The following is a 26832-nucleotide window of genomic DNA, read 5'->3' as shown; positions in this document are numbered from 1 at the left end:
ATGCCGGCGCGAAAAATCACTCAAGCCTGAACGCTCAGCCATGCGATTTTACCGTCTTTTTCTCCGAGGTGACTGGGAGAAAAGAAACGTGAGGGGGTGGCCGCCCAGCGCAGCATTTTACAATGCGCACTCAATGTAATGAGAGGCGCTAATCCACACGCGCTGGCAGATCAAAGCGCTGTATTCAGAGTGAAACACACGGGGCTATGCCGGCGCGAAAAATCACTCAAACCTGATTGCTCAGCCTCACTCGCTGTTCCTGTCTCCGAGGTGACTGGGAGAAGAGAAGGGGGGAGGCGGGGCCTGCTACATAGAGGGCCGCGAGCAAATCAGGGCAAAGCCCGGCTTTCGGTGAAAGCAGGCTGCCTGTGTGAGCGCAGTTTCAGTGACGCACACACATAGCTTTCCACTCCGGTCCGCCAAAGAGAATTGAGCCGCCCAATGAAGGAGGAGCTCTGATTCTCACGTGTGAACACCGGCGGATCAGAGCGCTGCAGGAAGCTCCGTGGCTCTGATGTTTCATTCTCCGAGCTTTGCTGAGAGAGGGGAAACGGGAGAGCGGAGCTGCCTCCAAAGAGACGGACAGCGAGCGGGAAGAGCGAGACTCATACTCGAACGAGCTGTCTCAGTAAGCGCGCAGTCAGTGCGTGGGCGAGACCCAGACAGGCAGCGCGCGCTCACTGCTCTTTTGCATCGTGCAGGATTCCCTGCACGAGCCACACTCGCTGTTGCGGCATTTGCAACAACGCCGATAAATATGCATTTTTATAGCACTCACCGGATGGCGGCAGCGAACAGACCGGGGTTTCTGCGGGGCTGGAGCGCGGTGAAAGCGGCGTCTCAGCTGGCAGGAGGTCTCTGGCTCAGCTGCGAGGCGTGTCAACGGCGAGGCGGCTTCTTGGGATCAGCGAAGGCGAGATGTCGTCGCTGAAGGAGAAGAAATCTGAGGATCCTATGGCCAGACGGCCGATTATATAGCCAGATAACCCCGCCCATTCTGGCGGGATCTGGTGGGCTCCGTCGCCATAGGCTCATGCAGCTCCGCTGCCGACACATTGGTTCGTTTTTAACACACTGCACGAACCAATGATCGTGCAGTTTCACTGCGTGATTGAATAAGGCTTCAGTAAAGGAGAAAAAAGGCTTTTTCCCATAGCGTCTTTAGCAAGACGCAGTACGAGTGGAGTATCGATAGGGAACTAATGATTCGCGCAAACATAAACACATTTAGGTAGATCGGGGGCGCATTGCCTTCAAAAACAAAGGTAATCCACTGCGTCTTCAGCGGCTCAGATGTCGGGAGTAAATGATGACTGTTATGTTCATTATTGCATCCAACAACAGAACACCTCAGTCTCTTAGGAGACATTCTTGTCTACATCTGCTCCGGCAGTGAATCAATGGCGGACTGATGACAGTTCACTCAGGGCGGGTCTAACGTAAAAAGATAGTGTCAATCAACAATCTTGGGAGGTCCTTGGTCTGTGTGACGTCACACAGACAGGCAGCTGAGAATGGCTTGATTTGAGAAAGGGGAAATGACTTGAAAAAAAAAAACACACACTGCATGATTTTTTATCATTATAGGGTGGTTGTGTACACACACTTCCAACACACATTTCAGTTCAAACAACTTGTAAAAGTGCATGTCACATCCGATGACCCCTTTAAGAGATGATATTTGACATAACAGCAAATAGACACACAAAATGTTCCTGATTGACTAAACTGTAAATAGTCACAAAAGTTGATTTTTTTTTTCTATTTCAGAAGCAGCCTGGAGCCCTGAAAGTGTGATTTTGGTTAACTATATCAGCTTCCACCGCTTCACACAGCAACAGCTACATGCTGTTTTACAAGACCTCCCTGCTTTTTAAGATAATGGACTTCAGACATCATTATGGAACTTACTGAACTCCATCCTTGTTGGAATGGATCCCTGAGTGTTCCTGATCATTAAGTTCGGTAAGTTAGTCTGGACATAGCTTCTGGTAGAATCGAGGACTGAAAAAGCAAGGTGTTAACTTTCCCACAGGCTTCCCTTAGGCCTCACTGCTCAAGCTGAAATCACAGCCTGACATACACACATACACACAAAGAAAGAGAGATTAAAGGATGTTAGGATACATGCCTGGGGCCTCCTTTATATAGGACGATTCCACCATTCTGTGGGAGAGGATGGGTTTGATCCCTCACTTATTTCTCCCTCTCATCTTAGAATGTTGACGACCACTCAAAACCTTCTTCACATTTCTTCCCTGAAGCCATCTTAAAGTACACAATCCCCAACGGATGAAGGACACTTTAATATGTGGACTGCGTCTTCTGGCTTACTTTCTTGAGAGGTTAGGAGGGCTTTGTGGCACTAATATTTGCCATATATATCCCATAAAGAAATTTATATGGAAAAGGAGTTTAAAAAGAAAGCTCACCCCAAAATGAAAACTGACTCATGCTGTTCAAACTGTATGACTTTCTTTCTTCTTTGGAACGCAAAAGGTGAATATCCTGGACACTCTTTATAATAAAAGTTAATAGGGACTGTAATGCATCAGAATGACAAAAAAACAAAACAAAAAAAACAAGTTAAAAGTGATTCATGTGACTTCTGTGCAACTTTCAAATTCCCCTGAAATCATGTAATAGCTTTGTGTGAGGAACAGATTTAAATTTAGGTTGTTATTTACTACTAATTTTCTGCTCTACTAAGCTGACAACCATTACCACTAATTATTGTCAGTGAGTTGAACTCAAGTTTGATTCATGAGCAAATTATTCAGATCAATCAACTGAATGATTGAAAAAAATAAAATAAAAATCATTCAAAAATTTGTCATCACTGCTTGTATCAAACATGGCAAAATAGTTCACCCAAATAAATCTTTTACTCATCCTCATACCAAGTTTGTATGATTTTCTTCTGTGGAACATAAAAGATGATGTTTTGATGAATGTTTCTGTGTTTTATGGAACTCAATAGTAACCAGTTCTGTTTTCAACAGAACTTTTTGTGTTCTTTTTGTGTTCTGCAAATGAAAGAAATTCATACAGGTTTGAAATTATATGAGGGTGAGTAAATAATAACAGACTTTTCATTTTTGGGTGAGCTATCCCTTTAAATTACAGTATGTTCCTCACACAAATCTACTGAATGGCTTTAGAAGACCTACATATCAAAGTATATGTACACAGTAGGGAAAGACTCCTTTAGTCTGCAGTCTTTATGTCAAACTGTGTGCTTGTTGTTGAATATTGTTAGAATTGCACAGCTTTCTTCTTACAGATAAAGATTTGAAACTGTGATACATGTTCTTGTCTTCACTGTTGACTCTTTCTGTCCCATGACAATCTCTTCTCCCCCTCATCATATTATAGTTTATTGGACTGTGCAGGAGAGATGTTTCTTGAGAATATTGTTCTTGCTATCCTTCTTCCAGCTTGGAAAACAAGTGCAAGGACCGACCAAGGGCATGTTTTTGGGGTCAGTTGTTCAAAATTGGTATGGAAGTGTATAAGATATATTTGTTTACTTTCATGGTGTGCTTTCATGGTTTGTCTCTCCTTCTCAATAATTACACACTGTGTGCCACAGGGTATCACAAGTTTACTTTGAGCAGCAAGAAGACCTTCAGCTCAAGATTATTATGTGCCATACTAGATATATGCCACAGGTCAGGGGAGGAAAACAAGTCTAAACTGTGCTCTCAGCATGATCAACATTTTTTTTTTTTGGAAGAAAAAGTGTTGTAAACATCTATAATATTCTCTCTGTAAGGAATAATTACACCTTACAATCTATCTATCTACAGTGGTGTGAAAAAGTGTTGCCCCCCATCCTGATTTTTTATTTTATTGCATGTTTGTCACACTTTAATGTTTCAGATCATCAAACAAATTTAAATATTAATCAAAGATAACACAAGTAAACACAGCATGCAGTTTTTAAACGAAGGTTTTTTTTTATGAAGGGAAAACAAAATCCAAACCCATATGGCCCTGTGTAAAAGTGTTTGCCAAAAGCTACACATCATGTTGAGATCCAAAGAAATTCAGAAACAAATGAGAAAGGAAATAATTGAGATCTATCAGTTTGGAAAATGTTATAAAGCCATTTCTAAAGCTTTGAGAATCCAGCGAACCACAGAGAGAGCCATTATCCACAAATGGCGAAAACATGGAACAGTGGTGAACCTTCCCAGGAGTGGACGGCCGACCAAAATTACCCCAAGAGCGCAGCGACGACTCATCCAAGAGGTCACAAAAGACCCCATAACAACATCTAAAGAACTGCAGGCCTCACTTGCCTCAGTTAAGGTCAGTGTTCATGACTCCACCACAAGAAAGAGACTGGGCAAAAATGGCCTGCATGGCAGAGTTCCAAGACGAAAACCGCTGCTGAGCAAAAAGAACATAAAGGCTCATCTCAGTTTTGCCAGAAAACATCTTGATGATCCCCAAGACTTTTGGGAAAATACTCTGTGGACTGATGAGACAAAAGTTGAAGTTTTTGGAAGGTGTGTGTCCCATTACATCTGGCGTAAATGTAACACAGCATTTCAGAAAAAGAGCATCATACCAACAGTAAAATATGGTGGTGGTAGTGTGATGGTCTGGGGCTGTTTTGCTGCTTCAGGACCTGGAAGACTTGCTGTGATAAATGGAATCATGAATTCAGCTGTCTACCAAAAAAATCCTGAAGGACAATGTCCGGCAATCTGTTCGTGACCTCAAGCTGAAGCGAACTTGGGTTCTGCAGCAGGACAATGATCCAAAACACACCAGCAAATCCACCTCTGAATGGCTGAAGAAAAACAAAATGAAGACTTTGGAGTGGCCTAGTCAAAGTCCTGACCTGAATCCTATTGAGATGCTGTGGCATGACCTTAAAAATGCAGTTCATGCTCGAAAACCCTCCAATGTGGCTGAATTACAACAATTCTGCCAAGATGAGTGGGCCACAATTCCTCCACAGCGCTGTAACAGACTCATTGCAAGTTATCGCAAATGCTTGATTGCAGTTGTTGCTGCTAAGGGTGGCCCAACCAGTTATTAGGTTTAGGGGGCAAGCACTTTTTCACACAGTGCCATGTGAGTTTTGTTTTCCCTTCATAATAAAAAACTTCATTCAAAAACTGCATGTTGGGTTTACTTGTGTTATCTTTGATTAATATTTAAATTAGTTTGATCTGAAACATTAAAGTGTGACAAACATGCAACCCCCCCCCCCCCCCCCCCCCCAAAAAAAAAAACAGGAAGGGGGCCAACACTTTTTCACACCACTGTATCTATGTTGAACTTTCTATTCAAAGAAAAAAAAAGTATTCTGAGAAAAAAAGTATCAGGGTTTCCACAAAAAAATATTAAGAAGCACAACCCTTCAACATTAATATTAAAAAATATATATTTCTTGAGCACAAAAATTATTCACAGATTACACTGTAAAAGCAGACAACTATGGAAGCCTGTTTCCGCCACTGAATAAAAAAGGTAATTGCAACTTTTTTATAAAGTTAGTATTGTGTAATAAACTCGCAATTGCAAGAAAAAAATAAAGTTGCAATTGTGACTTTTTTTCTCAGAATTGCAAGTTTATATATCACAATTCTGACTTTATAACACACAATTGCAAGTTATTAAGTAAGAATTGTGAGATCTAAAGTCACAACACATCAGTCTTTTTCCCCCTCAGAAAATTATAAAAATCTTACTGACCAGGATCTTTTAAATATATATGTGTGTATATATATATATATATATATATATATATATACACTGAAATAAAAAAACAAAAAAACAAATCAAAATGTTTTTGTTCATAATACAATTAATGCTACTGTACATTTATATTTTTTAACACTATTTTAAAAGCTCTTTGTGTGACATACGATTCTCCCATGCATCAAGTTGTTACAAATCTGTGTGACACATACTCAAAGGAAGTTACATTTCAGAGGAACAATTACAAAAGTGTAGCCACAACTAACTGTAATTTCTGCACAGGCATAATGATTCAAACAGTCATTCATATAGAGTCATTCTTTTTTTGGGAGTTATACAGGTTAAAAAAATTCAGCTATGGTGTAAAAACTTACAAATCATCAGAAGTGATGGTTTCACAATACTGAATCTATCTCAGCTGTGTGTCTGGGGCAATCTGATGTAATGTTACATCAGCCTCCCTCCGTCTTCATTCTTATTTACAGAACACTGTATCAGGCTTGACTGGAATGGCTTTGTCTGAAAACACACACACACACACACACACACACACATGTTGGTTTTTGTGGTTTATGGGGACTCTCCATAGGCGTAATGGTTTTAATACTGAACAAACGGTGTGTGCTATTGCCCTACACCAACCCTACACTTAAACTTAGCCCTCACAGGAGACTTTCAAAAAAACACCAATTAGTATGTTTTTTAAGCCTTTTGAATTACGGGGACATAGGCAGTGTCCTCATAAACCACCTTCATATTGTAATACCTCTGTCATACCCATGTCATTATACAAATTTGTGTCCTCATAAACCACATAAACATGCACACACACACACAGTAACTAATGCCCTGTGGTTTGACCTAGATTCATTTTCAAACCGTGTGTCAACATTACGTATAACAAAAAAAGACAACGGTCAGTTCCCAATCCTGGAAACAGCAGTTTGTTATCAGTCTAAGGTCTGCTTACTTGCTAATCAGAACACGTCTATAACAAGTGCAGTGAAATGGGCCTTTGAAAGAAGGAGAGAAAACAGTGAGTGTGTAAAGTGAGTGCCAGATGCCTTTGTGTGATCTGCATGTTACATGAGGAAAGGTGAGAATTGGATACTATTGCTGAAGCATCATGACTCGGGGCTACGCTGCTGCCACTAAACACCATAACCACAACAGGAAACGCCTCCTTCAGTCACACATTGCCCTGTAAATTACAGGACAAGATGAAAAGAGGAAGACAAACAGTAAAGGAGAGAAAAGGGGAGTGCTTGAGACACTAAAAAGACCAGCGAGAGAGAGAAAAGAGGAGGGAAAAGCCACTTCACATTGTATTTGTTTAGACTTGTCACAGCGTATCAGAAGTTTGCTGTGAGAACACCTTCCACTCAGGCCTCTCGTGTGCCACTGGTAAAGGGAGGCACGCTACGCTTTGAGTCAATGTGTGTGTTTCTGAGTGAGCGAACAAGATGCCCAGAAGGACTGTGTCAGTTCCCCATCCCAACGGAGATCCAACTCCAAGTAATTTTGGAAAGAAAGACCCTCTCGATTCAAATGGAGAACCCCACGCCGTAGCCCCTGAGGAGAAGGTGGAACTGCGGAAGAAGGTGACCCTGCTCCGAGGAATCTCTATCATCATTGGGACGATCATTGGAGCGGGAATATTCATCTCTCCGAAGGGAATTCTGAAGAACTCTGGCAGCGTGGGAATGTCACTGGTGGTTTGGGTTGCCTGTGGGATTCTCTCTCTTTTCGGTAAGTGTCACACACAACACATACCTTAACATATGCAAACATGTGCATATGCTCTCACACACAGATTCCCATTCATCTTTTTTTCACACACATTATACACTTTTGACAAAAGATGCAAATATCTCTCCCACTCATCTAGAACAATATAATTCTTGGTTCCTGATAGAATCAACAGTTGCATTTTAATTTGAGGAATTGTACAGACACTGACTAACCATTTTTATGTGGTTTTTATATTGTGACTAACCTAACAGCTCTGCTGACGTCATTCACAGACATTCATTAGCACACACCACTACGCCAACTGAAAGAAATGAGTGTTCTTAAAAGGACATTTGACTAAAACATTATATTGTCATTTACTAAGCCTCATGACATTCCAAACATTTTTTTCCAAGGGACATCAAAGGAGAAGTTTAGCATGTCTCAGCTATTCTCTTCCTCACAATGAAAGTAGATGGAGAAAAGGGGATGTCTAAACAGGACAAAAAATGCACCATATAAGCAGGTTTTTCTAGTGCCATTTGTGTGAAGAACAAAGTCATTATTCACTAAAACTCCTAAAAAATGTCTCAAGGTTACATATGTAACCCTAGTTCCCCCGAGGGAATGAGACGCTGCGTCGAAACGCTTTGGGAACGCCTTCAGCGTGAACACACTCTGAATAACGTGTGTAATCAAACTAATTGATGGGCGAGACGTCACGGGCGGGGTGACCTAGAGACCAGGAAGCATAAAAGCACGTGTGATGGAACCGGCGTCAGCTTCTAGGAATGAAGCAAGCGCTCGCAGGGATTCCGGAAGTGGGGCCCCGAGACGCAGCGTCTCGTTCCCTCGGGGAACTAGGGTCACATACGTAACCTTGAGATGTTCCCCTTCAGGTACTCGAGCTGTGTCGAAACGCTTTGGGAATGAGATGCCCACACCGCCAGACTTTCAAATCCCTGCCTAGTGTGGAAGAGCACAGCTAGGGCGAGAGAACAGGGAGCCAGGAGTGGATAAAGTATGCTGGGGACCGCTTTCTCGAAGGTGAAATTCTGGAGAGTGAGCCTGACCCCCAAGGAGAGGGGAGATCAGAGGACTTGAGGCTATGGAATAGCATCCTAATCCACCACTTAGCATAAACTGCTCTGGTCAGAGGCCTCAGCCTCAGCACATCAAGGAGGAAACGTGTAACTAGGGGGTGTCTGCCCACTGACTGGCCACCACGAGGGGCGTGGTATGCCGCAATGGCCACAATGTAGACCTGTAGGGTGGAGTGGGTCAACCCTGCGGACAAACAGGCCTGCAGGAACTCTAGAACTGTACCAACTGGGCAGTTGACTGGGTCGAGCTGGTGGTCTCTGCACCAAGAAGTGAACGCTTCCACTTCAAGGCGTACAGTTTCCTCGTAGAGGCTGGAGGATGGTCTCAACAACCTTGGTTGAGAGACCGGAAGCTACGAGATGTGCCCCCTCAGGGGTCACATCCATAACTTCCACCACACCGAGTGGGGGTGAAAGATCGTACCCTCAAATCTCCACAGAGAGCCGTCGAGAAGGGAAATCAGGTCAGAGTGTACTCGGCCCGGCCAGAACGAGGCTCTTATGCCCATCCGGCGCACACTCTGCAGAACTCCCGGGAGCAGAGCGATTGGGGATAGGTGTACAGACGAAGCCTCGGCCACATCTGTACCATGGCATCCAGCCCCCGTGGAGCTGGATGAGTTAGAGAGAACCAGAGTGGACAGTGCGATGTCTCTCGAGTCGCAAACAGGTCCACCTGAATCTTGCAAAACTCTCCAAGTCTGCTTCACCACCTCGGGGTGAAATTTCCATTCCCCGGGCCTTAGCCCCTGCCTCGACAGGATGTCTGCTCCCATCTTGAGATGCCCAGGAATATAAACTGTTCTCAGCGAGAAGAGTTTGCCCTGGGACCACACAAGGATCTGGCGCACCAGCCTGTACAGGGGGCGTGAGCGCAGACCTCCTTGGTGATTGATATAAGAGACCACCGCTGTGTTGCCGGTGCACACCAACACATGGCGAACTCTTAAGTCCGGGAGAAAGTGTTTTAATTCTAGAAACACGGCCAGCATCTCCAGGCAGTTGATGTGCCATGTTAGATGGCGACCACTCCACAGACCGCGGGCCGAGCGGCCACTCATGACTAGGGCTGGGTATCGTTCAAAAATGTTCGATATCGATACCGATACCTTGAGTTCGATACCGGTTCCTGAACGATACTTTTTTCGATACCAATTTTATGAAAACAGTTTACAATATCTCAAAAAATTTTGGTTTTATTTTTTTCAGCTTGTTGACATGTATACAGACTCAAAGACCCATCTCCTGAGCCACTGCACAAAGGAACAAAATATAGCCAACACAATAAATCAGTACAAATAATTTTAATAAAGCTCAAATAGTTTTCAGTTTACACTAGTGCGTGCTCGTTTTAAAACGCATAGCTCAGACAAAATCATCATTTCTATTCATTTATTCTAGGCTGTTAAAGACTTCAAGAAATTTAAAATCTTTATCCACTTTCATAAGTGGATGTTTTATTTTCTTTCACAATATGTTTTATTGTTATTAAATTCTATCTTGTAGTATGTCTAATTATTTGAATGCATAAAAACTACTTAATTCAAATTTATTCTTAAAACAGCCTTATGAAATGTTTTCTTTTTCCTCAGAACTTCTGTGTTCTGTATCTGGTTTTCAAATGAAGGCATAAAACATTAAATTCATTTTTCTTTTAAATTTTTGAAAATAAAACTTTATTTATTTATTTTGGCAAACAAAATTTTACTATTAAAATTAAAACATGGAAGAAATGTTGTGTGATCATTAATTAAAAAATAAGAGTTTTAATAATTTTAATAGTAGCCTAGTAGTAGCAGTATGTACACTCTGCTGAACAATATTAATTTATTTCTGCCGCAGTGTCTTCCAAGTTAATCCAAACTTTTATTTTGACGGGTTTCTGGGAATACCTTTACAGTTCTGTGTGTATATGATATGACGCAAGTTTTACTCAAATCAAACGGTAAAATGCTCATGAAGTGACTCTCAGAGCAGTTATAGAGCTGTTGTTCATGTATTTATGTCCTCATTTAGTGAGACGGCAGACGCTGAAATGTCACTCGAGCTTCAGTCTGTGTCAAGTAAGCGAAACTGCGCGATATAGAGAGCAGACTGCTCCGAACGCTTTCGAATTGCTCTCGCGGATGTCAAACACTGATCAATCAGCACCTCGTCACTTCTAGTCAAACACACCTAGTGCTGCAGGCTTATTGGCTCACTGACGTTAATGAGATTAACCCCTTAGGTATCGAAATTTGGTACCGAACAACAAGACGTTTTTCGATACTCGGTGGTATCAAGGCAATTCGGTCAGTGCCTAAAAAGTATCGAACTCGATACCCAGTCCTACTCATGACCACTCCCCACTCCTGAAAGACGCATCCGTCGCTAGCATACATGACGACCAGGAACTCCCAGGACCGGGCCCTGAGATAAGAACCAAGGTTTCCTCCACATGTCTAAGGCACAAAGGCAGCACCGCGTGACCTTGAGCATGCGAAGCGGGTTTCCTCTCGGGGAGAACCCCTTGGTCTTGAGCCACCACTGTAGGGGTCTCATGTACAGCAGGCCAAAAGTACCCATGTTGGACGCAGCTGCCATCAGACCCAGCAGTCTCTGAAACTGCTTGGCAGTGAGTGACCGGCCTTCTTTCACCCTCTTGACTGTCGTGAGGATTTAATCGAACCGAGCAGGGGACACACGTGCCTGCATCGTGGTCGAATCCCACACCACGCCGAGATAAATGGTCCTCTGTAATGGAGAAAGCACACCTTTCTTGGTGCTTAGTCTTAACCCCCAGCTCTTTCATGTGAGTGAGAACGTCATCTCTATGTCGAACCGCCATACGATGTGGTTGAGTATGCGGATGCCCTGGGATCACGGAGCAGCCAAAGCAGCATCCACACACTTCGTGAAAGTGTGGGGTGAGAGTGCAAGGCTAAAAGGAAGAGCTCGGTGTTGGTAAGCTTTTGCCCCCAAAAGCAAACCTCAGGAACTTCCTGTGATGAGGAAGGATGGAGACATGTGCACCTTTTAGATCGATCGTGACAAACTAGTCCTCGGACTTGATCTGAGACATGACTTGTTTGAGTGCGAGCATGCTGAACTTCAGTTGCCTGACTGAGCGGTTCAAATGACGCAGATCTAAAATAGGACGCAACCCTCCATACTTCTTCAGAACGATGAAGTACCGGCTGTAGAACCCGGACTCTACTATGCGAGGAGGGACCACCTCGATGGCCTCCTTCCTCAAAGGAGCAATACTTCTGTTACATGACCAGAGCCTGCTTGGGACCCACCAGAGTGGGGATGGTTAAACTGAGGCGGAGGAGAACCGAACTGGATTCTATAGCCTCACTCTACAGTGTGCAGGACCCACCGAGACACGTTTGGCAGTAGTTTCCATGCTGCCAAATAGTCTACTAAGGGAATCAGTCTCTCGAGACTGGCCTCTGGTATACTTAGAGCTGCTAGCTCGGTGCCCTGAAGCGTCACACAGCCTGAGATGCTGCCCATGTTTGTCTTCACTCGTATTGGTAAAATAAAGAGTGATAATGGACAGACAACACCAAATAAGACTGACACACACAGAGCGCTTGCTGAATGACAGAAAGCTGACACCGGTTCCACCGCATGTGCTTTTATGCTTCCTGGTCTCTACGTCACCCCGCCCGTGACGTCTCGCCCATCCATTGGTCTGATTAAACACGTGATTCAGAGCATGGTCACGCTGAAGGCGTTCCCAAAGCGTTTCAATGCAGTTCGAGTTCCTGAAGGTGAACTTGTTTTTCATGATCTACATTCAGATTCACTGTATGGCAGCTTGGACATTCTGCTGAACTTCTTCTTTTGTATTCTACAGAAGAACGTAAGCCATACTGGTTGTTAACATCTGTTAATTTGGTTCTCCATAACTCACCATTTTCCTGACTGATTAGAAGAGTACTGCTAGTTGAAGTCACAAAGACAGAAAGAAAGGAGGATTGGATGATTTTAATCACATCTGGAAGAACGAGTAGGCCTATTTGAAAATTTGGCACAGTGGATAAAGCTGCATTTGTTCAAATAGTAGATGGAAAGACCAGTCTTGCTTGCGCATTGTGTGCATTGCGTACTTGCTCATTATGTGGTTGCTCATTGTGTACACTGCAAATGTATTTAGACAAGTTAGATAACTCTTAGTCAGAGCAATCATTTCACCAACACCTTGTTAAAAAAATTATTGTGCCAACTCATGGTCCTGTTACATCAAACTGAAAAGTTTTCTCAATGATTGAAATTGCACAATATTTGGTTACATTTTACAGTAAGATTCAATTAATTAACAAAATGATTCCAAAACCTTTTTGTAGTTGAACCCATTTGACCTTGAGTATCAATGAGTTGTATTGAGTGTCATGTATTACAGTCATTATTGAGAAGTGGGACAAAACAGGGTGCAAAATTGAAAAATAAAATAAAATAACACCTTGTACTCAGACAAATTAAACTACATTGTATCTTATATAAGCTACTGAACTATGCTTTGATACAACCTCCCAACTTTTCAATTTTTTTAACAAAATGTGATTTTTACCTTGAATTGTGTAATACAATTTCAACTTTATCTTAAACAGCATTCAGTATGTTTTTAACATCTCAAAACACATTCTCATGTTAGCAGCAGATTACACTTTCACATGTGATCAACAATTCCTCAACAAATATAAAATATCATATTGAAAACCTGAATTTGTAGTCTTTTTAACAATCAAATACATTGAATCAATCAATTACTGTATTAAAACAAACAAAACAAAAAGTGAGTATTCTATTTTTTATAAAGCTTTTATTTAAGAGTCACATTTAAGTATTTTGATATATTATTTGAACACAAAATCTGACGGTGTTGACACATTTGGCATTTCTTTCTCAAAACAAATGGAAGTAGCCATGTAGTAGCCATTTTGTTTTTTCTGTTGATGCTAGATGCTAATGCAACCTGCTTCAGGAGAATAAAATGATCTAAATACTTAAAATAATTTCCTCAGAAATTGGAAGATGGTATTGACATAGCATGGTTGTGACCAGAGAATATTAACATTAGGATTAAAAATATTCTAAAACTATAAAACTGACCAGAGCCTGTCTCACACTGATGTACTCTGCAGAGGAGGATTGTGGCAAGGGGGTCCTTTAGAGTGACAGCTGCCCCTGATATTCCCTGATTTTATTACATTTTAATGAATGTCTAACAGTGTTGACAAAAAGTGGGGACACAGATTTGAAACCTTATGTAACATGCATGTGTCACTGAAAAACAACCTTGATTTGATATGAGATACTATTAAGTGTTACTTTTGATAAAACAAGGTATTTTTCATCATTAAACAACATTTTTATCCATTTTATAGCATATGAATGATTGAACCCTTCTCTGTGTACACTGTTTTAGATGTAGTGAGAAGACAATAAGTGTCATAGATTTCACATAATAATGATACAATTAAATTGAAGGGGATAATTGTGTTAAATACATTCTAATATTAATCCCCATAACATTTACAATTTTTTTTTTTAAGCCTGATAGCAGTTACAATTGCTGGACATGTTTTGTCCCATGTATCAATAATGACTGATTAACAATCAACAATAAATATTCACAGCATTTATTAATCTTGGTTCATGTTAATTTCTATATAGGGACAGGTTACTAACAGCTTGCGCCAGCGCAAACCGTCTTTTGGCATTAAAATAGTATGGTCAGGTAAACGCACAGTGAAGAATTAGCGCTGAAAAGGCACGGGCACAATTGCATTTGTATGAATTTCCCTTTCAGATACAAAAGTTATGGGAGGACAATATTCAAATGAATCACGCAACTTGTTCTATAACATTTGTGCTCGTCGAATTACTGGCATTTAAACAAGCATGTCTTAAACTAATTTGCGCTTGAAATGGCTGCAATTATTGTTGCTAGGAGGGGCAATTCACAGAACAGAGAATGCGTGGTAGAAGAGAGAGGATTTTTTTTACATGCATGTATTAATTTATTTAGAAAGCAAGAAGAACACATTGTCCAAACATATCATTTGCCAAGCCATGCTATTTTTAATTTGCTTCAGGAAATAAAAGGTGACTTGACCCTCAACTAGGAGTCACGCAATACCAGCTCTATCGAAACTTCTTGCAAACCTTATTTTTTTCACCTCCGGTTCTTTTCAACGCACTGTGGCTTCTTTATTTCTTTATTTGCGACTATGCTCATTTGTGCTGCGCTTGGTAAATTGCCTTGGTGGATAGGCTATGTAAATGAAATGTTGCATCTGTGTTCTTTAATTTGCGAATTGTTATTAAATCATCCGCAGAAATTTCCCTTCCTATCAGTGCTGTTTTGTAATTGTGCTCTTGCTCTAATTTGCCCTGTTTAGTAAAACTGGCCCATACTGTACTAAAAACATTTCAAGTTGCATATTAGTTAACATGTAAACATTGGTAAACTGTCAATTTAACAATAACAACAGTAGTAACATTTATTAACTAACATTAACCTAGATTAATAAATTTGGCAAAAATGTTTTTTGTTAGCTCATGATACCTAATCCATTAATTAATGTAAAAGAAATGGATGGCATTACAAATTGTTACCATAATCTTTAATGTTACCATAATATTTAATGGGACATGACAAAACCTACAGTTGATTGTTACACTTAATTTGCTGTAGATCGTTTTCAGTCAACATTAGGGGCTAAACCCTTCGGTTACATGGATGCGAGTGAGAAATACTGGGTTCAGGAAGCCCAATATATCAAACAGCTGGAATTAGGGCTGTAGCTATCATATATTTTAGTTATCGAGTTTTCGACCGAAAATTCCATCGATTAATCGAGTAATCGGATAAGAAGTACTTTTTCTTTACTAAAGAGCAATACTAAATATACAAGAGAAAACAAGACAGGTCTCTTTAAATGAACAAGTAATTTGTTTCCTTTTTAGAAAAATTTACATTTTTATTGACGAAATTGCATATATTAATAACTGTGAAACTAAACCCATTTAGTGCATTTAATTGGCTTATTACATTCAAAATGCAAATAGAAATATATAAAAATCTATTTCAAATTACTTTAAAAAGGTACAACCTAAAATTCGACATAAATCTAAATAATAGTAATAAAAAATAATAATAAAACCTAAACAATGTGCAACTTAACTTTTATGTTTCATCCTAAATACAGGTCAGGCATGACATAAGCCTTTACTGTATTCTTAGAAGGCTTTGTGGCTTTTGTAAGAGGCAAAAATTAGTGGATAGGAAGCTAAGGTGAAACAAAAACAAGAGTCCACATAAAATTTCTTACCACATTTTTCAGCAAAATGAATTTAAAGTTATGTGAAGAATGAACCCTCTTAAATGTCTCTCTGCTTACTGGTGTGCGTGTGTGTGATCCTTTAAAGGAGCATGCAGTTGCAAACACAGTGCTCCGTATGCAGTTACAGTATGAACACTGTCTTATGATAAGTGAATGGAGAATTTCCTCCGTAATTCTGTACCATTGCTGCGCAATGTTGCCCTGAGGCAACGAAACATATTTTGGGATGGGGGGGGGGGTCAATTATTATTATTTTTTTTATCAATAAAATGTTAAACCAAAAAATGATGTGGAATAATTTTTTATCATGTACCATGAAAATGCATGCAGTTGAGGGTTAATACACTTGGTCAAAATCTCAAATGAAGTGCTTATGCACAGGATATTTAAAATTTACAAAAGTATATTGGCTAGATGACGGCAAATAACCTACTTCTTATCCGCTCTTCAAGCACACAACAATATTAGCCTTTACAGATATAGTGTTTGAGTAAAGAAAACGCTGTACTATTCAAACATCAATTATTTATTTACCCTTTCATAGCGAAAAAGCAGAGATCTGTCTCCTCCAGGCTGTGCGCGACGCGTCAATCTGAAAGGAGGCGGAATATTGAACTGAGCGTCACACGGCGCAATGATGACGGCCGGAGGAGAGTGAAACCTGAACACTGATTTATGCCAAGTAGAACAACGGTGCGGCGCGGCATATATTTTCGGCGGCCGAAAATTCAGTGCATCCCTAGTAAATGGACTAAACGAGAAGCACATAATTTGCCTCGATGTTTTTTTTTGTATTCGAATTACTCGGGTTACTCGAGGAATTGTTTCAGCTCTGGCTGCAATAAAGAAATTGATGGGAAATGGCCCGAATGGTTTCAGATAACATAAATAAATAATATCACTATAAAATCCAAAAACTAAATCTGCTTACTTGGCAATTGATGCATAACACATACAGCATCAAGCTCCATTATGAACGCAATTTTGAAGATGATCTGTCCCTAATTCATTACATTAGTAAGAATTTCAGGTTTTACTAGATCGTCTCTAAGCATGAATTTCAGGCTACGCATGAAGAACCTGAACAGAGGGCCTCTCTAATGCGTAATGTGTGTGTCAATGCACGATATAGGCCGATATTGTCTTACGCCATTCTTTGATGGTGAGGAGATCACGGTCTGACACCGTGGAGGTTGATGGCTTCGTGTGTGTGTCGAAGAAGAATTAGTTTGTGTATAAGAAGAGCATTGTTTGACAGTGTGTTTTCATGTGTATGTCAGGAGTCATTTCACACTTGTCAGCTTTCTTTTGTGTGCAGCAGCTCACAGGCTTTGAGGAAAAGCTGAGCCGCCGTTTAAAAAAAAAACTGCCCATTCATCCACAGTTTCTCTCAGAGACAGAATTTCTCAAATCTCCATCCTGAACTCTCCTGTTGTGCCTTGTATTTCAGAGCTCTCTTTACATTTACCTTTTGAAGCTCACAAGTCAAGGGCTGCGAGTGAAGCAGGCTTTGATTCAAACAGAGTATTCATTAAAATGTTAAAATGCATAGAACTTAAAAGAGCTTGCGTAACTGCCCTCTCAAAGAACGAACAGATGGTGTAAATCTTGCCACCTTCCTGAATAGTTATGGAACTCGCTCTCCAAGACTGGCCTTTGTCCAGCCACTTTCACCTCATTTTGCCAAAGTATAAAAAGTTTTGCCTTCATTTTTTCCCAGTTATTTCTACCTTTTGTCCCTTTTAGGTGCTCTATCATATGCTGAGCTGGGTACCTGTATTAAAAAGTCTGGCGGCCATTATACGTACATTCTGGAGGCGTTTGGTCCGCAAGTGGCTTTTGTGCGATTGTGGGTCGACATGATTGCCATAAGGTCAGTAAATCCTCATTCATCCTCCGTCTTCATTGTCAGGTCTCTGGAGAACTGCCAGAATAAACAAACGCAATCCCTTCAATGCCCCAAATAAACACAAGCGAAGTCTCCCCGATGAAGGTGATCTCTCAATATTACTGCTGGGCTCCAGTAGTCATAGAATAAAAACCAGAGATGAAGTGTCTTATGACAATGAACAAGCCAACATGGAGGCTCTCACGCAAAGGCTCAAGGGCTGGATGCAGCAGGTTCATGTTTAATCACAACACCATCAAGATTAACAGCTGTAGCTATAGTTTGAAAGCAAACCAGCATTACATGAAAGAGAGTAGCCTACAGCACATGCTCATGGCAAAGTTTCACCTCAGACTATTGTAGGGTATATGTCGGACTCGTTCAGTGATTTTAACAGAAAAATGCAAGAGAAGATGTTCTATTACAATCATGATTAATCAAAAACATCACCAGAACACCCATGTTTTTGAGTGACTTCAAGATATTCAGTGCAGGACACAGTGCTCAGCATTTATTTTCTCATCTTGAAGACCTGCAGGTTTGGCTGTGATCGCTCTGGCATTTGGACGCTATATTTTAGAGCCCATTTTCATGCCATGTGGAGTTCCTGAAATTGCCATTAAATTGGCCACAACAATCGGAATCAGTAAGCTTTATATAATTTATATATTCGTATATAAAAATAGTGCTGCTTGATGACAGTGTGTGTGTGTACGGGTTAATGTGTGCAATATTAACAATGAATTATTGTGTGTTCCTCTTCACTTCAGCTATGGTAATGTATCTAAACAGCATGAGTGTAAGCTGGACTGCCAGAATCCAAATCTTCCTCACATTTAGCAAGCTGCTCGCTATTGCCATTATCATTGTTCCAGGATTATACCAACTCTTCAAAGGTATTTAGTTTTTTTTTTTTTTTTTTTAATTATGCTTACATAATGCTAAAAACGCTGTGGTTTCTTAAGAACTAAATGCAGTAGTAAAACAAAAATGTATATATCTAAAAATGTATTAAATTATTATATTAAAAAATTATTTGTGCTGTCAAATGAGTAATCGTGATTAATCGCATCCAAAATAAAAGTTTTTGTTTACATAATATATGAAAGGGAAGTGGTGTGTGAATTTGTGCTCTGCATTTAACCATCCAAGTGTACACACAGTAGTGAACATACACCCGGAGCAGTTGGGGGTTCGGTGCCTTGCTCAAGGGTCTCACCTCAGTCGTGGTATTGAGGGTGGAGAGAGTGTTGGTTATTCACTCCCCCACCTACAATCCCAGCCGGACCTGAGACTTGAACCCACGACCTTCAGGTTACAAGTCCGACTCTCTATCCATTAGGCCACGACTGCCCCAAAATATTGCAGAGCGAGCGAGCCAACCAGGAGTCGAACCTAGAATCTTCTGATCCGTAGTCAGACGCGATATCCATTGCACACATACTGGCCCACCATATGTGTGTGTACTGTATATTTATTACATATATATAAATACACTCACATGCAGTATATATTTTAAAAATATTTACATGTATATATTTATATAATTTCTATTATATATAAGTATATTTAATATATAAACATAACATTTTTCTTAAATATATACATGCATGTGTATGTATTTACATGCACATAATAAATATACACAGTAGACACACATATATTACGTAAACAAAAACTTTTACTTTGGATTCGATTAATCACGATTAATCATTTGAAAACACTAAAAATTATACACACCAGTGTTTAAAAGTTTCAGATCTGTAAGATTTTTTTATTTAAATTTATAATTGATTTACATTTATAATTTTACAATTTTTATAATTTTTTTAAAGACATAATTTTACAAAAGTTGTTCTTCAAATAAACACTGTTCTTTTGAACTTTATTGATTAAAGAATCCTGAAATAAATCCTACCAACTTCAACAGTAGTGTATAGGGTTGTAATTTTTTAATCAATATAAAGTATGTTTATTTTTTACATTTCATATTTCATTTCCATTTATATAACTTTTGATTATTATTAAGGGTCCACTCATTTGGCTTATGCCGTGTTTACACTGCACGATTTTAGCCCCAATTTTTACTTGCCGACAGGTTTTGAGAAATCGGAGGCAAATCAGTGCTCGTTCACGCGAGTGACAATCACGTAGCTTGAATTATCGAAGATGCGATCTGAGAGAATCTCTGATGCATCGTCCATTAAATATTTGGCATGCTAAATATCTGGACCTGTCGCCGATTCAAAATCCTGCTGTGTGAAATGAGTTCTGACTGAAAAATACATCGGCGATGACTTAAAGCCAATGAGAGAGCAAGATACAGGGCAGCGGGACTTTCGGGGAGTTCTCCCCAACCATTTCCTCCTCCACAATCTTTTTTTTTTTTTGCTGCAAATTAGTGTACAGTGTACTTCTTCCGGGCTACCATTTTAATAACATTTCCAGTTCTGCATGAGAACTGTGATCTTGCGTTATTTCCTTATCACTTCTCGCTTGGTTGTGAAATGTAGTTTGTGGACCAGACAGAGTTGTTGGCGATTTTTCCTATAGTAAAGTAATGCAGTGTGAAACCTCCTGTCACCGAACCATCGTGCAATGTGAACAAAGCAGCAGCTGCATGCTACCCCAAGACAGTCGTGCATGGTGAAAACAACGGAGATCTGACGACTTTGAAAATCGTGCAGTGTGAAATCGGCATTAGGAAAAACAAAAATTTGAGATAATATCAGGCTGTGTTAGCTTACCAAAATGCTAATCATTTGTCACTGATTTCTTCTGCAGGGGAGACCAAAAACTTTGAAAATGCATTTGAAGTTAACACCGTAGATTTGACAGGACTTCCTCTTGCCTTCTACTCAGGGATGTACGCCTATGCCGGCTGGTGAGCCCACCTTCTAATTCCACACAAATCCCATAATGCCTTTAAAGTCTTTGAATAAATTTTTTGGTCTGGTACAGGTTTTACTTGAATTTCGTGACTGAGGAGGTGGAGAATCCTGAGAGGTTAGTGATTGGATATAACAAATGTGATTTCTGCAGAAGAGGTTTGATGGTTTAATTCAGCTGTTTCTAGCATGGAAAACCAAACCGCAGTGATGACTTAGGTGTTAATTTCCATTCCCCAGGACGGTGCCTCTTGCCATCTGCATCTCCATGGTGATAGTAATGATCTGTTACACAATGACAAACGTGGCATATTACACTGTGATGTCAGCAGAAGAGCTGTTAGCCTCCAATGCCGTAGCTGTGGTGGGTCACTCCCTGTCTGCTTCAGTCACACATCTTATTCATTAACAACAGCAGTGGCAAAATCCAAGATTCGAACATTTTTCATTTAGCAGCATAACTGGTTCTTTTAAGAAATAATGCCCGCTTTATAAATTAGTTCAAGCAATTTGCAGTAGTGACTGTAACAGTCAACACCTTGCAAAGTAAATGTGATTACATAAAGCCAGTGGCTCTAAATGCCTGTCTGTTTCTCTGCTGGAGAAATCATACTGTATGTCTCTCACAAATAACTGACAGCACCAGAATCCATGCGTAGAGATCTCCTGCTAGGTTCTGAAATGCTCTAAAAGCTTTCTCATCTCGTTAGACGTCTGTAATGCATTCATTTATAGCCTTGCGTGTCTCTATACAAGCTCACTCTTTGTGGAAAATATAAAGCCTTTTTACTGCACTGATTATTCATAAACACCAACAAGTCTAAAAATTGAAGATCAATGTTGTTTTCCTATTTTGCTTCACAAAATGATCTCCTCTTTCTCACTCTCTTTTTATCTCCTCCCTCGCTTTCCATTCATCTTTCCCAATAGACATTTGCAGAGAAGCTGATGGGAAACTTCTCATTCGCAGTTCCGGTTTTTGTGGCTCTGTCTTGTTTTGGATCCATGAATGGATGCATATTTGCTATCTCAAGGTGTGTGTCCCAGTTTTGAGTCTCAGATTACATTACCTGATTTTTATTTTGAAATAGAGTGATGAAAGTTTTAGGGGAATCAGGAAACAATTTTAATAATTTTTGGAGCGTATATTTTAGTGTAAAAGTACCCATTCGATCTCAGGAGAAAACATGCAAATTGGTTCAAGAGTGTGTTGACAATTACCCGTAGCATATGAAAAATCAATAATTAAATTGAGTTTTTTGAGCTAATTTAAATCTTTAGTCCCTAGTAGTAAGTAATATATTTAAGATATATTTATTTTATACTAAGTATAGTTCAAATCTAACAATATATTTACTGACATATCGGTCGAGACTTAATCATGTAATATAATTCAACTTTATTGGGAGGACTACTTGTGCACAATGCACATTTCTTAATATTAAGCCTAAATGTGCTTTAATGTCACTATTGATGACGATTGTATGATCTTTAAATAATATAGGTCTTTAAATGCATGATATCTGAAGTGTACCTAAAGTATACTTGCAACAGTTCTGCTTTAGCACAACTAAATATACTTTCATACTTCAGTATGTCTTTAGTTGGACTTCAGCACTACTTCTAAACTTTAAGTATACCAGTTTAGTGTACCAAAAGTACAACTGCAGGGTATTTTTATTAAGTACATAAATATGTAAATGTATTTGTAGTATATTTAGCATGAAATAAATGTATTTCAAATACATTTTAGCATATTTATTTTTCACTAGGGGTTTCAAAGTTTCAGAGTACTGACTTTTTGTAGATCTTGGTTTATATTTACAGTGCTTTAACATTGTGTCTCTCTTCCACAGAATGTTCTTCGTGGCCTCTCGAGAAGGTCAGCTTCCTGAAGTTCTCTCTATGATTCACATACGCCGACACACGCCATTACCTGCTGTGATTGTCCTGGTGAGTCATAGACGCACACATGTCCCACTCAATGGTCACCTGAACTGATACAGCTGAACAAAACCATTTGCAGCATCCTTTCTTTCCACATATTGAGCATTTCAAGTATCAATGTTCAGTGATGATAAAAAACATAAGAAATTACTCATAATGTCAGTCCAGGCTTATACACTTTTGAAAGCTTCAAAATAAATGTCCCCACTGTCAAAAGGCTCAGACGATCTTCAAAAATAAACAGAAAAACTTTCACTTTACAGGACCACTTTTTGTCAGCACGTATTTTTCATGTCTACATGCTTACTTTATATTTCTTTCAGTATCCGATCACACTACTGATCCTCTTCTTAGGGGACATCTACAGCTTGCTGAACTTCATGAGCTTCCTGCGTTGGTTGTTCATCGGGGTGGCTGTGGTCGGCCTCATCTACCTGCGCTACACACGCCCTGATATGCCACGACCGTTTAAGGTGACCCGCTTTTCTGTGCTGGCAGCCTATTATCTCACATCTCATACATCTCTAATGTAATATAATGGTTAAATATCTAGCGGTTAGGAAAACACAGCAGATTTAATTCTAAGGAGCAGAGGTGAGCCAAGCTACTGAGATCTCAATTGTAATCTGTTACTTTGTTATTGTGTCCACTTAATCTTAGGTTGCTCAAGGGGGCTTTTCTCTGGGATTGGTCAACTGGTGGTTATTTTGGATAAAAGGCACTCAATATACTGTGAAGTCACCATGAACAAATTGAGCTTACATTTTTGATGCAATGAGTACCCGTTTGTCCTTATAGTCTAATCTAAGCATTTAATTTGTCGTAATGGAAAAGTTTAGCTGATTAAACTAGAGGAGGCTGGGTGTAAACATGTAAATTAATTTATGATACGGCTGTGGATCCCCTTTAGGTATGAAACTGAAGAGTTTACAGATATCCAAGAGTGCAAACAAACATGTTGTTTAAAGGAAATGAAAATTCACACTTAAGAAATTCCAACTCTTATTCTGCAAAACATTAACTTTACAGGTCACAATAAAAAGGCACACATGCACAATAAAGGATCATGAAAATGATCTGTTCATTACATTCCATAAGTCTTTTGGAGTCATATGATTTATGAGGAACAGACCTAAATACAGTCTAAACTGGAAAACACATGCGGTTTATTGCACTTTCCAAAGTGCAAAGAAAAGGTCCCTCTTTATCTTTGTGTTTTTCTCTTTCTCAGGTCCCTATTTTCATCCCTGCTGTGTTCTCCTTCACCTGTTTCTTCATGGTCTTCCTTTCTCTATATTCGGATCCAATTAATACAGGGATTGGCTTTGCCATCTCTCTCACAGGCATCCCTGCGTACTACATCTTCATCCACTTCGAAAGAAAACCCAAATGGTTCCAGAAATTTTCAGGTCAGAGGTTACATAAATGTAAATGGCAACAGCATAAAACTTCTGAATATAAATTTTTGTCTAGTTACACATTAATGATTTTTATAATGATGGGCGAAAGGAAATTAAATTAATAAAAACAATACTCATTATGCACAAATTATGAAATATATGGAAATATATTCCATACCATTTCATATACATATGCTAATTAGTGAGGTTGGTTATTAATGTTTGTTTCCCTTGTGTTTCTCAGACTCTGTGAATAGATCACTACAGATCATCCTAGAAGTTGTTCCTGCCGAACGCTGACCGTTATCCTTTTTCTTTGCATATGTATGTGTGTGTAGGTTATACAGTATCTGTTAATTCATGTAGTATCTAGTACAGTAGTTCTCAACTGGTGGGTCACTGCCAAAAAAAGGGGTTGCAAGTGTGTTCTAAGAGACAGCAGAGGGAGAGAACAATCCTAAATGCAAATAATAAAATGTAACTGAAGCAAAGCCAGTTGAGACCTACTGCTGTCGTATATCCAAAATTAAATACAATATCTCAGATGACCCTGCCTCAGTCCACCTGAGAGAAAGATGTAACACTGTCATTTCAACACATTATTAATTTTCCAATGCTGTGAATCACCTAACATGACTGATATAAATCCATGCATTTTACTGGTGTTTTAGAACCTTGGCCAACTTTCCTCTTCCACTTATTCAATTTGCACTGCTATATCTTTATACACGTCAATGTCACAGACGTCATAACAAGTGATTCCACTGAGGTGTGACTCAAGAATGGGCTCAGCCAGGGATTTGGACATAATCTGTTTAACTCTCCTCAATGGCTAAGATTTTGAAATTCTGTTACACAGACATGACTGTACATGTACAAAATGAATAATGGCTACGACAGTATGGCTATTTTGTAGGGTCTTGTCTGACAAATAGCATAGCATATATACACTACAGTGATATTTCTGTATACGATACACTGGATAATATGATATTTTTATTGGCTGTAATGCTGTTTTATTGTACCATGCAGGAGAACTCTACAGAGCACTAATTTATGTTGATTATCGGTCCAGAATTGCTTTTAAACCTATTAACAACACTGTAAAAAACATTCCGTAAAATTTACGGTAAAAAACTGGCAGCTGTGGTTGCCAGAATTCTACCATAAAAAATACAGTAACAGCATTTTAGGTTTTACGGTTTTAACTTAAATTTACAGTTAAATACCGTAATTTCTTTAACTGATATAATCTTAATATACCAACCTATTAAAGTACTGAAATCTGTTTTGTTCCTTTGAAATACACTGATAACCACCAAATGCAGGTGATGATGAAAAAGTCACATGATGAGCCAAAGCCCATCACAAGCGACTTTTAAACAATAGAATATATAGAAGGTGTACATTCACACAAGCAATAAACACCATCATGGTGAGACTCATTAAACTGAAATATGCTATAAACATTAATTTAACAATATTAGATGTAACATACAACCCTAATAAACATAACTGATAAGAAAAAACTAAGAAGAAACATAGTTATTTCAAAGAAAAAACGTCAAATTCAAACAGAATTTGAAATGGAACGCAGGGAATTCTGGGAACGTCAGTTTACGGGTTTTCCCTGTAAATTTTACAGGAACTTTCCGTTAACCATGTAACAGGTTTTTACCGTAGGATTTTCACAGTTTTTTACAGTTAAAATCACGATCATTTTTTACAGTGAACTTACACGCCCATTCAACTTGAAAATTTATCTTATTTATCATCAGTTTACTCCCAAGTGAATTGCCAGTAATGATTTTGCACATTAACACTGTGTTTGTTTAAATACTAAATCACCCACATACTGCATATCCTGATAGGTCACCAGCCTACTTGATAATGTCTGGGTTTAATTAAATCAGTATTATGCTTTATTATTATACTGTTTTAGAAAAAAAGTGTTTGAGACACTTTTACATTCACTGGTACATTTTTGTACAGCATATTTTATACAACTATATTGACTACTACAGTAGAAACAACTTTTGTATAGCTACGAGCAAACTTTGTATGACCAGTTCTACCAAATTTAATAAATCTATTTGCCTTTGTCTTTGCTATTGCTGAAGAAAATGTTTCTATGATGTTTGATTACAGGGAAAAAAAACAAAAGTTGACAAATTAGAGAATTGCTATATTTGAATGTTTTTAGAATATCAGTATTAATTTTTACAGCAAATCTTTGTTGTAAACATGCATATTTCATGACATAGGCCTACTACCATATGAACATCCAATCAATAATGGACAAACCTAAAATATCATGGTTTCTGGTTCATTTTGAATTGGATATAACCAAAAACTGATTCATTGTTAAATCAGTTGTGAACTCGATAATGGCTATAAAGAATTCATTGATTGAGTCTAATTCAAACTGCTAACAAGTGCGGTTGAAACAGAATCATTTTGAGTCATTTTGTCCGACTCGTTACAAAGAACCTTCTCATAAAAGTAAATTGGTTGCAAATCAGACAAAAACTATGGAAACAAGGAACAATGATGATAACTTGTGATGAAATCAAATAAGATTTCACAAATGTCAACATGTTAGATTCAAGATTCAAAGATTCAAGCGTAGATGTTATTTTCACAAATGTTAGTGCTTTTTTTTTATTTGTGCCCATTTTAGTCACACTTTGGAGACCTTTATTAGCTGATCTGGATGTCGACACACTCAATACAAAAAACTCAATCCATCTACCAGTGCAATTATAGATTAATTATAGATTACTCTTCACTAAGCCTATAAAAGTCAAAATTTAGCACAAA

General features: G+C 39.1%; 1 protein-coding gene across 1 annotated transcript; it reads left to right on the top strand.

Moving 5' to 3' along the window:
- Window positions 1-7018: 7018 nt before the first annotated feature.
- On the top strand, window positions 7019-26129 carry LOC306883118 (cystine/glutamate transporter-like). The gene is made up of 12 exons (XM_079438219.1): window positions 7019-7467; window positions 17636-17762; window positions 18308-18423; window positions 18548-18673; window positions 20562-20661; window positions 20739-20783; window positions 20906-21029; window positions 21596-21699; window positions 22522-22618; window positions 22936-23085; window positions 23844-24021; window positions 24257-26129. The coding sequence occupies exons 1-12, from the start codon at window positions 7182-7184 to the stop codon at window positions 24310-24312; spliced, it is 1509 nt and encodes a 502-aa protein (XP_079294345.1). The 5' UTR covers window positions 7019-7181; the 3' UTR covers window positions 24313-26129.
- Window positions 26130-26832: the final 703 nt, after the last annotated feature.

The sequence above is a fragment of the Barbus barbus genome (genome assembly GCF_936440315.1).
Source record: "Barbus barbus genome assembly, chromosome: 17".
In the NCBI taxonomy this organism is placed as follows: domain Eukaryota; kingdom Metazoa; phylum Chordata; class Actinopteri; order Cypriniformes; family Cyprinidae; genus Barbus; species Barbus barbus.
Note: the sequence above shows the minus strand (reverse complement) of the source record. Positions and strands in the feature narration are given on the sequence as shown.